This window comes from Dipteris shenzhenensis, chromosome 27 (genome assembly GCF_047967505.1).
Source record: "Dipteris shenzhenensis isolate YYH24624 ecotype China chromosome 27, Dip_SZ_1.0, whole genome shotgun sequence".
NCBI lineage: Eukaryota > Viridiplantae > Streptophyta > Polypodiopsida > Gleicheniales > Dipteridaceae > Dipteris > Dipteris shenzhenensis.
In genome coordinates, this window is record NC_141622.1 from 45,836,194 (window position 1) to 45,850,401 (window position 14,208).

The window sequence follows — 14,208 nt, forward strand, 5'->3', positions numbered from 1 at the left end:
AGTGCTATTCAGCTAGCACGGAATCCGGTCTTTCATGCAAAGACCAAACACATTGAGGTTAGGTACCATTTCATCAGGGAGGTACTTGAGGACAAGCGCATAGAGCTTGTCAAGGTTCATACAGATGATAACCCTGCAGATATGCTGATGAAGAGTCTACCTGGTCAGCGGTTTGAGTATTGTCGTGTATTGATGGGCATTGGATAGTATGCTCACTAGTTGTTCTCTCTTAAAGGCACATTGTCCTTTAAGTGGGAGGTTGTGGGGGTTAAGGTCACTGTGCCTTAACCCCGGTTATGTACAATACTCAAACACATATATAAATGAATGAAAAAGAAGATTAGGGTGGTTCTGCACCCACCAAACTTGTGTGGCTCTCTATCTCTCTCTCTCTCCTTCTTCCGTTCTTGCTTCCGTTGAGAGCACTCTCAAGAAGTGCGTTGCTTTGTCTACCACAGAGGTTGAGTATGTTGCAGCCACAAAGGGTTGCAAAGAGGCTATATGGCTTGATCGGCTAGTGGGAGGTTTGGGGATTCATACAGGTGTACCAACATTGCATAGTGCTTCCATGAGTGCTATTCAACTAGCACGAAATTTGGTCTTTCATGCAAAGACCAAACACATTGAGGTTAGGTACCATTTCATCAGGGAGGTACTTGAGGACAAGTGCATAGAGCTTGTCAAGGTTCATACAGATGATAACCTTGCAGATATGCTGACGAAGAGTCTACCTAGTCAGCAGTTTGAGTATTGTCATGTATTGATGGGCATTGGATAGTATGCTCCCTAATTGTTCTCCCTTAAAGGCACATTGTCCTTTAAGTGGGAGGTTGTGGGGGTTAAAGGTCACTGTGCCTTTACCGTGGTTATGTACAATACTCAAACACATATATGAATGAATGAAAAAGAAGATTAGGGGGTTCTGCACCCACCAAAACTTGTGTGGCTCTCTGTTTCTCTCTCTCTCTTACGTTCTTGCTTCCGTTGAGAGCACTCTCAGGAGCATGGCCCAAGTGCTTGTAACATGTGAAATAGGGAGAGTGGTGAAGAGGAATAGGGTTGGTCCTCCCTTCAAAAGGTGTTATGTATAAGTTTAACTTCTTGTCTTCAATTGTATGGATGCAAGTTTGAGAAATAGAAGATCTCCTTCTTCTCCAAGAGGTGTTGTCTATGTTTCTCTTGTTCTTGCCGTTGTGAATGCATCTCACCCCCCTTTCCCCTTCTTGCTTCATGCATTCCCTCTTCCATCCCTCTTTCCCTCCTCCATCTCCCATTTCTTCTCTTGAGGATTCACATTCTTACAACTCCGAAGGCCATTGGAGTGACACTTTGGACCGCATGGGCTTGCATTGCTCCCACACGGAGATGGAGAGCTCCCTCCACATTCCTCCAAGATCCCCCGTTCACGTGGAGTCACCATCAGAGACTACATAGTCTACTCGTAGGATAAGGGGAGGAGGAAGGAGGGAGAGGAATTAAGCAGAGGAAAGGAGACTAGGAGGATGAGTAGGCGATGCGTGGCAATACTTGGGAGGGACAAGAGAGGAGAGAGCAGGTCAAACATAGTTTGTAGGAGGTGGAGAGTTCCCTCGACATTCCTTCAAGATCCCACGTTCACATGGAGTCACCGTTGGAGACTACATAATCTACTCATAGGATAAGGGGAGGAGGAAGGAGGGGGAGGATACGAGAGTAGGAAAGGAGACTAGGAGGAAGAGTAGGAGATGCATGGCAATACTTGGGAGGGACAAGAAAGGAGAGAGCAAGTCAGACACATAGTTTTAAAACAATTCCCTCTTCACTACACTACCAAGTTCTTCTTCCCTTCCTTTTTGCTAGTCTTCTCCCCCCCTTCCACTAATTAATTGAAGGAACTTTTTTTAGGGACTTATTTGCTTCCTCCACCAAAAGACATCAACCTTAGCTTTAACAATACCATAACACCTAGCATGTCATTATTATTAGCAATGCCATGGAAGTGCTACAACATTCACTTCAATATTTTTAAAGGATGCCACGTATTTGGTGCTAAGTAAATTTGAAAGTACCTTTCAAAGAGCTAATGTGCTTAACCACAACAAACTGCGTGAGTTTTTACAAACCTTAATAAGGGCCTATTTTCCTAAGTGGTCTTCGGTAAAACTTTTGAGCATAAAATGGTTTATTTCATTAAGCCAAAGTCTGTTCTTTAAAGTTAAGGCCAGGATGGATTCTTCTTTCAAACGATACCTGTGTTTTATAGTTCTGTTGATCTTGACCATGAGTCTTGCTTCTTAAAGTGGCATTCCCATTGCTCACCCTAGCCATTAAATTTCTACATTCAACTTCTTTCTCTTCATAAAAGTCCTTAAAGTACCTCTTTTGGGGCAGTTAAGTTTACAAGCATTTATAGCAATCCGTTAAGAGAATTAAGTTGGGTAGACTCTCTACATGCCAATGGCAATGCACACTTATGTGAACCCTATGTGAACACAATATGGACTGCCTTAACTAGTGCTCCCTAATCGGTAAAAGGAGTAGGCCCTTAACATAATTAGACCCCCTTGAATTCCAATCAGAATGCATGGGGAATGCACACTTCCCTTTAAATCCTTAACTGGTCCTATATTGAGTACCAATGGGAATGTAATTCCCTTGTTAAGGTTATATTTAACTTAACATAAATTGCTCACTAATATAACCAAATTGTAGGTTGGAAAGGGTCCTAAATCTCTTAACCACATGTGAAAGATGCTTGAAAATGTAACCCCCCAGAAATAGGCAGTTTAAGGACCTTTTATGAACGGATACATGTTGGTTTTAAAAGGTGGGCATTGGGGAGTGCTACTTTACTTAGGAATTTGGTTAAGGATTTTAAACTAAATTGAAACTATACAAGATGAGTACTCATTTGAAGAGAAGCCATTGCTCATAGAATGGATATCATAGTGTAAAGATATATCATTTTATGAGAAAAAAAGCTCCAAAATTATTTTTATGCATCATATAATGGTTACCGATGAAATTGGTTATCTTTTCTTTTCTTCCAGAGATAAGAACTTTATATTAATGTTCGAAAAACAAACCATAAAAATTAGCAATCCGAGAGATGCTGATTGTGGGAAGTAAAGAGAAAAATGGACTATCTGAAAAACCAACCTATTTATAGAGAACCCAACTCATTGCCTAGGAATAGGGGCTAACAAACAAGGTGGAGGACTGTATATGTAATGAATACCTAGCTCTGTAACTACATAAAAAATGCATGCAGGCAAAGCCTTGCAAAAATGTTGTCGCCTCTTTGTGGTCGCCCTAGATCCCGACGTGTCATGCTCCCAAATGGCTCATGCGGTATAGATGATATCTTGCTAAATGGTGACAAGAGTGGCCGCTGGTGGGACTTGCTGACCTCTCATTGCTAAGTGCCCCAAATGTTCCAAGCATTTTAAGGTTAACTTTAATGTGACTGAAGTAGTTATGTTAACTTTACTAGTATTACATGAAGGTAGGTGGGGAAGGCCCTTAACAGCATAGTTCCATATCCATTGGTACAAGTTATATTATACATAAAGTGGTCCCAAGTAGAAATTCATAATGAGGACTTTCAAAAGAGTGTATAGTTTAGATTTAGTCTTGATCCTACAAAGTATTTAATGAAAATATTAAGTAACATTCCATCACTTGGTCCTATCAAGGGGCACATTGCCCTTGACGAGTGGGCGGAAGGTCCATAACTAGGGTCGAACTCATGCACACCCTATAAACACTCACCCATTTTGACCACCAAGCTAGGACACCAAGGTTTAGGAGGCATTCCCATGTTAAAGATTTAGACTCCCTATTTCTATGGGGACGTAGATTATAGAAATCCTCCGTACAAATCGCTGGTGCTTCGGCTATAAGGCAGGCCTCTAAAATCACGGCTAACTTCATGAAAAATGGTGAAGTTAGCCGTGAAAATAGGCTCAGAGTGGATTTTGGGACCTTCCAGCCAATGTCTTGCAAGGCTTCGCTATTGCTTTTCTTACGCTTTGGCTGAAACGTCGGGTGTTAACTCGATTTCTCCAACAAATTTGAGATGTTCCCATGATACCATCCAAAAACGCTGCCTATTTCTACGTTCGTTACGGGAATGTCCTCTAAACCCTTATGAACACTAACTTCCAGGCAGCGCTAAACTAATACTTTTGTAAAAAAGTGCCAAGTGGCCCCCTTCTATTATGGTTTAATCTCTCTCTCTCTCTCTCTCACACACACACACACACACACACACACACACACACACACTTTTTTTGGCAAGAGCTCTCTCTCTCTCTCTCTCACACACACACACACACACATACATACTTTTTTTTTGGGTGAAATCTCTCTCTCTCCCTCTCTCTCACACACACACACTCTAACACACACTTTTTTTTGGGTAAGAATTCTCTCTCTCTCTCTCTCTCTCACACATACACAGAGTTTGCAAATCTCTTTGCATTTGCAAGTTGTTGCATTTTAGCATTCAAAATTTCCAATGCTTCTATGCACTGGCTTCCATGAAAAGTGTTGCAAATTAACCATCCATTCATCTTGACAATCGTTTGCGTCTGGCAGAACCTAAGGAGTGCTCAATGAGTACTTGTATTCACTTGTTTTATACATTTCAATTTGCATCCCTAGTAAAAACAAGGTGAATGATATTTAATCATTCATAAGGCCTGCCCAAGATTAAAAAAAGCAAACAAAAAGGAATCCACTGGAAATGGTGTGAAGGAAGACTGCAAGAGAGAGAGAGAGAGAGCCAACCACTCTAAAGTCTTCATTTAAGTCCAATGTAGAAGAGCAGCCATATATCAACATATTGTTCAATAGGGAAAATGCACTTTCAAAAAAATCTAAAAATGCCTAATTTTTGCTTTGCCCAAATTGCATTGTTGTTCCTAAGGCGGGGACGAGCATTTTTCGAGCGAAATCTTCTGAGCATCTAAGCGAAGGAAAAAAAAGCTTCCAACTGTATAAAAATATGGCAAAAATAACTCGGAACAAAACATAGTTTCACTTAGAAATATGCAAAGTATTATAGCAATGCCTATTTTATACACAAATCTTTACATAAACCTTTGGGAATGGTAACATAATGGGATGGCTTTTGAAGAAACCCACATGTAGAGTAGACTTCTTAACGAAAATTCCCTTATAATCCTTCTTACAACTGTTACTTAATAGGGGGTGACATTGAAAACTCTCTCTCAACCTAGCCTTATGAAAGGGATTATCCAAAGAAACCTCATTGAAGTAAGCCATCAAAGTAGTTTCACCAGCGAAACCCCTTTAAAGTAGGTCTTCCAAGGTAGTTTCGCTCGCGAAACTACCATGGACAACACTTTTAAAAGTGGCATAACTTTCACATCCAATGTCCAAATATAGTCATTCAGCCACTCAAATTGATCGGAAAACCCCATTTTAGCATATCAATGGGGTTATATTTTGGAATATCTTGCATATACAATATTAAATATTACATGTATTTTATGAGAGTGATATGTAAGCCCAAGTTAATACTTATTTATAGTAATTTAAACTTCTTTAGAAAACATATTCATAAATATCTTATTATTTATGCTATTAAAATTTTAGAAAACTTTTGTCATATTGATATAAATGTGTTTAATAAGTAATTATATACGTATAATATTATTACATTGAGAGTGGTTATGAGGGATGTTTCTTAAAGGAATTATTTTTCAACAGTTTTATAATGTAATAATAGGGGTACAAAGGGTCTATAAAGAAGAAAATTTATGTTGAATGAGTGACAATTCTGTATGTTTTTATGATAAAGGGATCTACTTCTAGTGAAAATAAACCTAAAGAAATACAATTTTTTAAATCTCTTGAAAAACACGCTCGAATAAACTTCCTCATAGGTTACCCGAGGGGCAGGCCAAAAAAGGTGCTTAGGGGATAACATGCTCTGGAGAGTCGTTCTCCTAAGAGATCTGATTCCTAAGCTTAATTAGAGATCTCTAACTCCATGATGTTCGTAGATAAGAGTTTTCAGCAGGACTGCCGTCGATCCATCAAATGCATCGATGCAAGAGAGAATTGCTCTGGAAGAGCACTGTAGCAGACGCTGATTTGCTGGAACACAGGTTCCGAGCTCGTCCATTGCGATCAAAAGCGTTATAATCAATTGCTCTTCCATCCATCCTCACGCTAGACAAACACCAAGACGAAATCAGGATGGGAGACGATGCAGATCTGCTCAAATCCGTGGAATCAGTCTTTCAGGATTCCGATAGCACTGTGCTCATGGCCTGTAGAGTGTCCAAAAGCCACGGCCTATGGGGGGTCTCGGCACGCAGAACACGTCTCCCCTCTAAACAGAGAATTCTGGCTCTTACTGGTAATATTTTCATAGTTTATCAAAAGCGTGAAACTCAAAGATCTGTCTGTTAAATTAGGCGTTGGAAATCCAGGACTGAAGGGCGATGTGCTCATATATCTCAGTTAAATGAGAATACATTGTGCTTTTGACTATATCACGCTCTCTATCGTCATAGTTGGGCAATATATTGATAAGAAACTTACCCGTCGACAGGCGAAAAATGTAGTCTTTGAGCCACAACAATAACTCAATTCATTTCAAAGTCCCCGAGCTTGATGGTAGCTCATTCGCATTCTTTGATCGGTAGCCGAAATGGCATTGGACCCTTCTTATCATCCGTAATTTTCGTTCTCTGGTCTCGCTAGACAAAGGTCAGACTAGTGCAAGGTGTATGTGTGTGCTATCTTGTGTAATTGTCTACGCAAGTTTAAGCAGGCCTTCACGCTTGGGCTCGAGGTTGCATTTCCTTCCCAAATGAGTTACGGGCACAATTGTTTGTGTTAACCTTGAATTCTAGGTTTGTGCTTTGAAAAGGTCTATTTGAGCCATGCCGGTTATGTCATCTTTGCGTGGAAGTGAGCGATGTGCTAGAGACCTCTTAGTTATACACTAATTTCTCTCCTTTTGTGCTTACTACACAATGTTGAATGAGTGAGGTCTTCCAAATTGATTGATACTTGTACTTTCGGATCAACCCGTGTTTTCTGCCTTTTGCATCACTTGACCCAGTTCTCATAAAAGCCAAAGGAATCCTCAAGGCGCCAATTTTATTAACGAGTCTTGGTTTTTCTTGCAGTGGGAGCTCAAGATGTACCACTCCCATAACAATACATAAACATGACATAGAGTTGTTGCTTTTGTCATTACACATAGTTTCTATAGAAAGGAAAATAAGGATGAAGTTTGAAAATTATTCAATGTCTTGTATGCCAGTGGACCAAGAGAAGTAGTAACTCAGCATTTGTCTTCCTATGAGCCACATGGATCCATAAGATGTATTCCACTTTTCACAAAAACTGGAAAGCCCGTCAAGAGACGGTCCCTTGTGCTGCAAATTGACTTCATCTTTAAATGGATCAATGGAGCCAAGATGTTTCTAAAGGTTTTGCAAAATTGTCATGAAGACTGGATATCATTAGATCCGTATCCACTATGAAGACATCCATATGTCAGCAATCCGCACAGAGAACTGCAGCCAACAAAATGATGTTGCTGCTCTTCAAGAACCTCATCGGTAAGTGTGTTCTAGATGACATCGTGATCATTTCGAAGGATCCTGCACAGAATCAGAATCATCTTTGATAGGTCCTTCAGTTTCTGAATGACAAGGAGCTAACATCAATGTGAAGAAGTATGTAGCATCAGGACACGGCAAGGGAGAACATGATAGACAGCAAGCACTAGCAGGGAGAGAGAGCAAGGAGGGGAAAAATCACAGCAACCGGCATTTTTAAGGAGCTCCAAGTGTTTGAGGGGTGATCCTTTTCTGAGCAAAAACCTCGGAGCGTCTGAGTGAAGGACAAAAACTTCACGATCGGAGATGCAAGCATGGAAGTGCAGTTAGCTGTTTGTTGGCATCCATCTTCTCAACCATATGCCGTGCAACCCCTTCCCTCCGATATTCCAAACAATTGTTTGTGCCCAATATGCCAGTGGTTGTTTGATAACTCAACTAGCTATTATTCTCTGCCTTGCGGCCACAAATTTCATCTTTATTGTCTAGTAGATTACTTGCCGACTAGATCTATTTGTCCACATTGTAAAGCCCAATTTTCAATGGCATTGTACATGGTGTTGGGATTAGGACAGCTGTATTCATGACCTGTTATGAGGCCAAATGCCTCTCCTTTTATAGGCCCCCAAGGGGGCTGGCAAAAACCGACCAGCCTGCCCCAACCTGGCCGACCAATGGTCCAGCCCTATTAGGGCTCACAAACCGGGGCCTCTTGGGCCCACTCTTCTAGGGCCTTGGCCCTCCAATCAAGGCCCTTGCCCAGCCTATATAAAGGCAGGTCCCTGCCTCATGGCAGCCTCCTTTGCTGCTCCAACAGGCCTCATTCAGCCCTGTACGGCCTTGTACCCTGCTCCGTACAGTTGCGTCTCGTGTCCCAGGTCTGCACACCAGCGCTACCTGTCCACCTCTATTCGAGGCCTGTTCCAGTCAGTACAGACAGACCTTTAAGCACCTCTGACAGGCTGCTGTGCTGCCCAAATGACAGGTCATGTGCTGCCCATGTGGCAGCCCCTTATGGCTGTCCTTTCCCTGTGAGGTGCTGCCCATGTGGCAGCCCCCTCCCTTATCTTTTCTGCCTAGGTTCACCCCCACCATTCTCTCCTCATATGGGGGCTTACAGTTGGGGAGGTGACCATTCCAATAGAAAAGGGGGGAGAAGAAAAAGGGGTGGGGGATTGAAAGAGAAAGGCCCTGTAGGGGCTCAAAAAGGGGATTGATTGAGCAGCCCTGGGGACTTAAAGAGGTGCTGCTAGGGGAGGGCGGGTTTGATCTTGGTCTGAGCCCAAGAAGCAGCAAAGGCCAGCCCCAAGGCTGGTGAAATAGAGACATGTTTCTCAGAGAAACTAGATGTTTATAGTTAATTACAAAAAAAGCACATTTCCACTTCAAATGAAAATGTCTATTGTGTCCATAGATCTTGACACAAAGATGGAAAACTTCATCTAACAATGACAATGATGTTAGGCATGGTGGATACTGGAATGGAAGGATTTTGAAAAAAGCCACGTGTAGAGTGAATTTCTCATAGAAAATCTCATGCATCTATGCCTTTGCTTGCAAAAGTACCTTCACCCATATCAGCCTTTGTTTTATAGCATTCAGAAGCTCAATGACTCGGCCAATGGAGAAACCCATATTAGGACTTATTTTATACCACTTGAACTCTTGGTTATGCTTTTGGATTCATCCAATGCATGTGTCTTCTTTCAAGATATTTCTAAGAAGTGGAATAACTTGGAGTGCTCTCTTAGCCCGTTATGATTAGAGTTGCTTGTTAATTGTGCTGCCTTGAACAATCTCATCAATGGACTTGCCATACAACTTTTTGGAGTAATAGTATGTGTGGGTGTTTGGATCTGTATATGTGAGAGCATCTATTTATACTATGGTCCACACTATTGTGGGGGCGTTGATGATGTCGATGGGGATGTCAAGTAGCTAGTCCTTGCTCTGTGTGATGGAGTTTATGGTTTCCTATGGTCAGGTCCCCAAAGTCATCTGAGTTCTGATACCAATGTAACATGCAGAGGACTTTGACTGCAGTAAACTAGCTTAGACTGACTGAATTAAATACTTAGATAGCATTGAGAGATAGGGAGAGAGAAGAAAATGCAAATCTTACACAAGGCACACAATGTCATGCTTCGCAATGTGCAATTACTAACACGAATGCTGCGAACTGATTACAATGATGCCCCATTGGATCCTGGTTTATGTCGGACTCATGTTGTGATGCTGCTGACTAGATGCTGATGTAGAGTGCAATGAATGTTGATGAAAAGCTGGACTGAGGGAGGCCGGCTAGATCTAAGCTGATGCCTTCCCGATGCTGCTCCTGGCTGCACGATGATGAACTGATGCTGAAATACTGACTACTGGTACTGCTGCATGGATTGGATGCTGAGGCTGAGGGTCAGAAATCCGGATAGGGATGCTGCACTGAAGCCTGAGTTGAATGGCAGGTTTGGCTGCTGGAACTAAGGGCCTGGGTCAGACAGTTGACCGACCGGGTCAACCGGCTTGATCCAGCCAACTAGCTGACCTGGCTGACTGGTTGACCAACCGACCTGGTCAGCCTAACCAGGCCGACATGGTCCCGTAAGGTGACTGTCCTTTGCTGCCTTGTTTGGCGATGATTGACCCTGCCGATACTACACACAATGGTGCCTATGTTGGCCTTGGTTCTCTGCCCCCCCGCTTATGTGGATATGCTGAACAAAATGGTCCCCTAACTGCTCCGTGAATTCCTGACAGTGCAGCCGGTTGTCACTGCCACCTGTCCTTGGTACTGATGCACGTGACATTCCCCTTTACTGAACTTGTTGCTAAGTTTACCTTGCAATGCTTTGCCCTAGTGACCCGAACTGTTCCGCTGTGGCCTGTGGACTTTGGCGGCCTGACCACCTGATGCCGACTCTCACACAAATGACCTGCTTGAAGAAGCCTTCCATCCACCTCCTCTAGGAACACATGAACATCCGCACAAACCAAGGCGAATATTGAAGTCAACTTCCTGTGCCATACGCAAAACCCAAGGCTAAGGGCATGCGCTACGCGATGTTGGAGTACCTTGATGATGCTGAAGCATGTATGGAACTCTACGAACTCCTTTCGATGACGGATGTCAGACCACTCCATAAGCAGTCCTTGATGATCCTGTCTGCAATACTTGGACTGACTGATGACTATTGCTTGTACTAAACTGACTTAAACTTACTACAGGAACTGAATGACCTTAGTGGTACACCCAAGGGACTCATTGACTGCAACTGCTGAGATGTTCCGAAGGATGGAAGATCCCTAGGAGCTAATTGTGGAAGTTGAGGGCCTCCCTTGGTGGTAGACCTAAGTGAGGCTATTGCCCGACTTCTTGAACTGAAACTGTGGAAACTGTGTTAGAAATGGACCAACAAAGGGTACACACAGCAGAAGATTGATAGAAAAGCCCAGGAGCTCACACAGTGTGTGGGGTGTGGAATCACAAACTTCTTTACTTAATGTGCATCACATAGATGTGCAGAGTCATCAATAGACAATGAACCAGCCAGATATGGAAACCACCAAAATAATATATTTCCGTCCAAAGCTATGGACACAATACAAAAGAGATAGATCCAAAGTCCCACCAATTGTGTGGTCCTCTGATCTTACGACAAGGTACTTCTACTATCTACAGGAAATCTCTAGACTCGAGCCTGCGTGCTCCACCTCGAGCGTCAGCAGACTTTCTATCCGAAATGATCTTCTCCACCTTGCTGCCTATAGATCAGCCAAGGTCGGCAACCCTTCCAGCTCAGTCTGCAGCTTCTCCAGGTCTCTTGGTCCTCCAAGGTATAGGCTCCAAGATGGGTGGAAGACTGCTCTTGCTGCTTGTGTGAAGGCTGCTCCAGATGATGGTGAATGAGGGCGTGGAGGCCCTCCTTTTATAGGCCCTCAGGGGGCTGCAAAAGCCGAAGAGTCAGGCTGCCTATGACTGACTCAAACAGGCCGACCAGGCCCTGACGTGGTCTGCTATAAATGCCCCTTTGGGGCTCTCTTTTCCATGGACACTTTAAGGCAGGGGCATAGCCCCTATACAGGCTGACTTGTGGCCTGCCTCCCCACTGCCCTGTGGGGCTATAAAACCAGGGCACATGCCCTCTAAACCTTGAGGGGTCCAGCCCCCCATAATCTATCTAGCCGTGTTCCAGGCCTGGTAGGCTGGCTGTGACCAGCCCTACCATTCGCCATGTACAGTGCTTGCTGCAGGTCGTCTTCCTGCCCACAAGCTCCGCCACTTGGCTAGCCTTCTTTCCTGGGATACCCTGCCATTACTGCGCTATCTTCTTGCCCTGTTCCAGGCCTGATGCAGTCCATATGCCTGCCCTCATACCTGTCCATTGCAAGGCACCTTTGATCTCTCTGACTCCCACGGCAGCCATCTTGCTTCCCATGTGGCCATCCATCAGATCCTAGGTCAACCTCCCCCATACTCTCCTCATATGGGGGCTTACAAATGGGGAGGTGACCTTTACAACAGCCCCTCGCACCAACACATCTAGGCCCAATGCCAACACGTCGATGACGATGCTCCAATAACTCCCTGGTCGTAGTCCTATGAACATTTTGATGTCGAAATCTTTTCCTGGCTTTTCATACAGTGGAGCCTGATCCACTAGGTCTGGTTCCGCTTCCGCACACCATCCTGGTACACAGGTGTTAGAAATGACCCAATAGAGGGTACGCACAGCGGAAGACTTATAGTAATGCCCAGGAGCTCACACAGTGTGCGTGTGGGGTGTGGAATCACAAACTTCTTTACTTAATGTGTGTCACATAGATTAGATGTGCAGACTCATCAATAGACAATGAACCAGCCAGATAGAGAAACCACCAAAATATATTTCCGTCCAAAACTATGGACACAATGCAAAAGATATAGATCCAGAGTCCCACCAATGGTGTGTTCCTTTGATCTTACCACAAGGTCCTTCTCCTATCAGCCAGTTATCTCTAGACTCGAGTTTGCGTGCTCCACCTCGAGCTTTTGTAGACTATCCGTCCAGATCCCTTTCACCTTGCTGTCTTTGCACCAGCCTAGGTGGGCAGCTCTCTCAGCTCTTAGTTTGCAGCTCCTTGTGCTCCCTTCACCTCCTGAACATAGGCCCAAGGGAAGCTCCTTTGCTCCTCCTATCTGCTGGCTGTTTGCTGCTGCAAGTGATGAGAAGTGAGGCCTCAAGGACCTCCTTTTATAGGGCCCCAAGGGCTGGCAAAAATACCGACCAGCCTGCAGCAAACTGGCCGACCAGTCTGTGGCTGGTCCAGCCCTATAAGGGCTCACAACCCGGGGCTTTTTGGGCCCACACTTCTAGGGCCTTTGGCCCTCCAATCTAGGCAAGGGCCCAGCCCTATATAACCCTGCCTGGCCAACCTGTGTGGGCTATAAATATGCCCCCCAGGGTCGGTCCCTTGCAGCCCTCCTTGCTGCTGCTTCTGGACACCTGGGTGCCCACTCTCCAGCCCTAAACCAGGGCCTCCAACAGGCCTAAAACCTGCTCCACATCTGCGCTTATCCATCCTGCACATCCTGCCATCATTGCGTCTCTACCAGGCCCTTTTACAGCAGTGTACAGAGCAGTACACCCTGCAGATGTCAGCGCCATGTGATCGCCTCCTATTCTGGGTCCCTTGTGCTGGCTACTGCTTCGCCTTTTGCTGCTGCAGATTAATCCTAGCTCCGGGTACCTTCCATGTTCTTTGATGTGAGGTGCTGCCGATGTGGCAGCCCCCTCTCTTCTTTTTCTCTTGGGCACATCTTGCCCTAGGTCTCCCTCCCCCATGCTCTCCTCATTTGGGGGCTTACAGATGGGGAGGTGACCATTCCAACACCCCCTCTCACTCACACATCTCAGCCCAATGCCAACACGTCAATGACGATGCTCCAGTAACTCCGTGGTTGTAGTCCTGTGGAACACTTCGATGTCAAAATCTTTTCCTAGCTTTTCATCCAGTGGCTCGTGCTCCATCAGGTCTGGTTCTGCTTTCGCACACCATCTTGGTACACAGGTCCATCTCTGGTAGCACCTCTTGGCACCACCTCCTTCAGTCACCTTCCCGCCTTCGAACTCAAGCAATCCAGCTGTCACGATCTTCCAGTTGTCCCCCTCATAATGAGTGAACAACCTAGAGTCTTCCAGGCACCATGCTCTTAGGGTCTGTTTCAACCCGTCCTTCCTTTGGCAAGGTCTGCAACCAATGAATATTTCCAGATAACCTGGACCATGAACTCTCGCTGAGTTCTCAAGCAGGTACTCTTCTGGCTTCAGTACTCTTTATCCATCACCTTCTAGCAATTTGCGTCCGATATTTGAAGAAGCACCAATACTTCCCCTTCTGCCTTCGAAGAAGGCCAATTCCTTCCAATCTCGTATCACCTGAGACAAATGAAGAACAGAGTCTCTCCACAGCATGCTATAAAGGCTCAAATGCAAAATATCAAGTACATACCAGACTGTTGTACTGCCTGTGTGTTTGCCCTGAAAGCAAACCATGTATCTCATCGAGGCACCCACCAAGAGCCTGTGTAATCCTTTATTGTCCCCTTCTGAAGTACAGCATCCATCTGACCATGAGACCCCAGGGC

General features: G+C 44.5%; 1 protein-coding gene across 1 annotated transcript in view; it reads left to right on the top strand.

Annotated features, from left to right (window-relative positions):
• Nucleotides 1-6,033: 6,033 nt before the first annotated feature.
• The window catches only part of LOC147884384 (exocyst complex component SEC3A-like), a 163,918-nt gene continuing 155,743 nt past the window's right edge, over nt 6,034-14,208 (top strand). Inside the window, exon 1 of the mRNA XM_087398216.1 lies at nt 6,034-6,370. Coding sequence (XP_087254342.1) covers nt 6,208-6,370 — 163 coding nt within the window. The 5' untranslated portion in view covers nt 6,034-6,207. The remainder of the gene's footprint in view (nt 6,371-14,208) is intronic.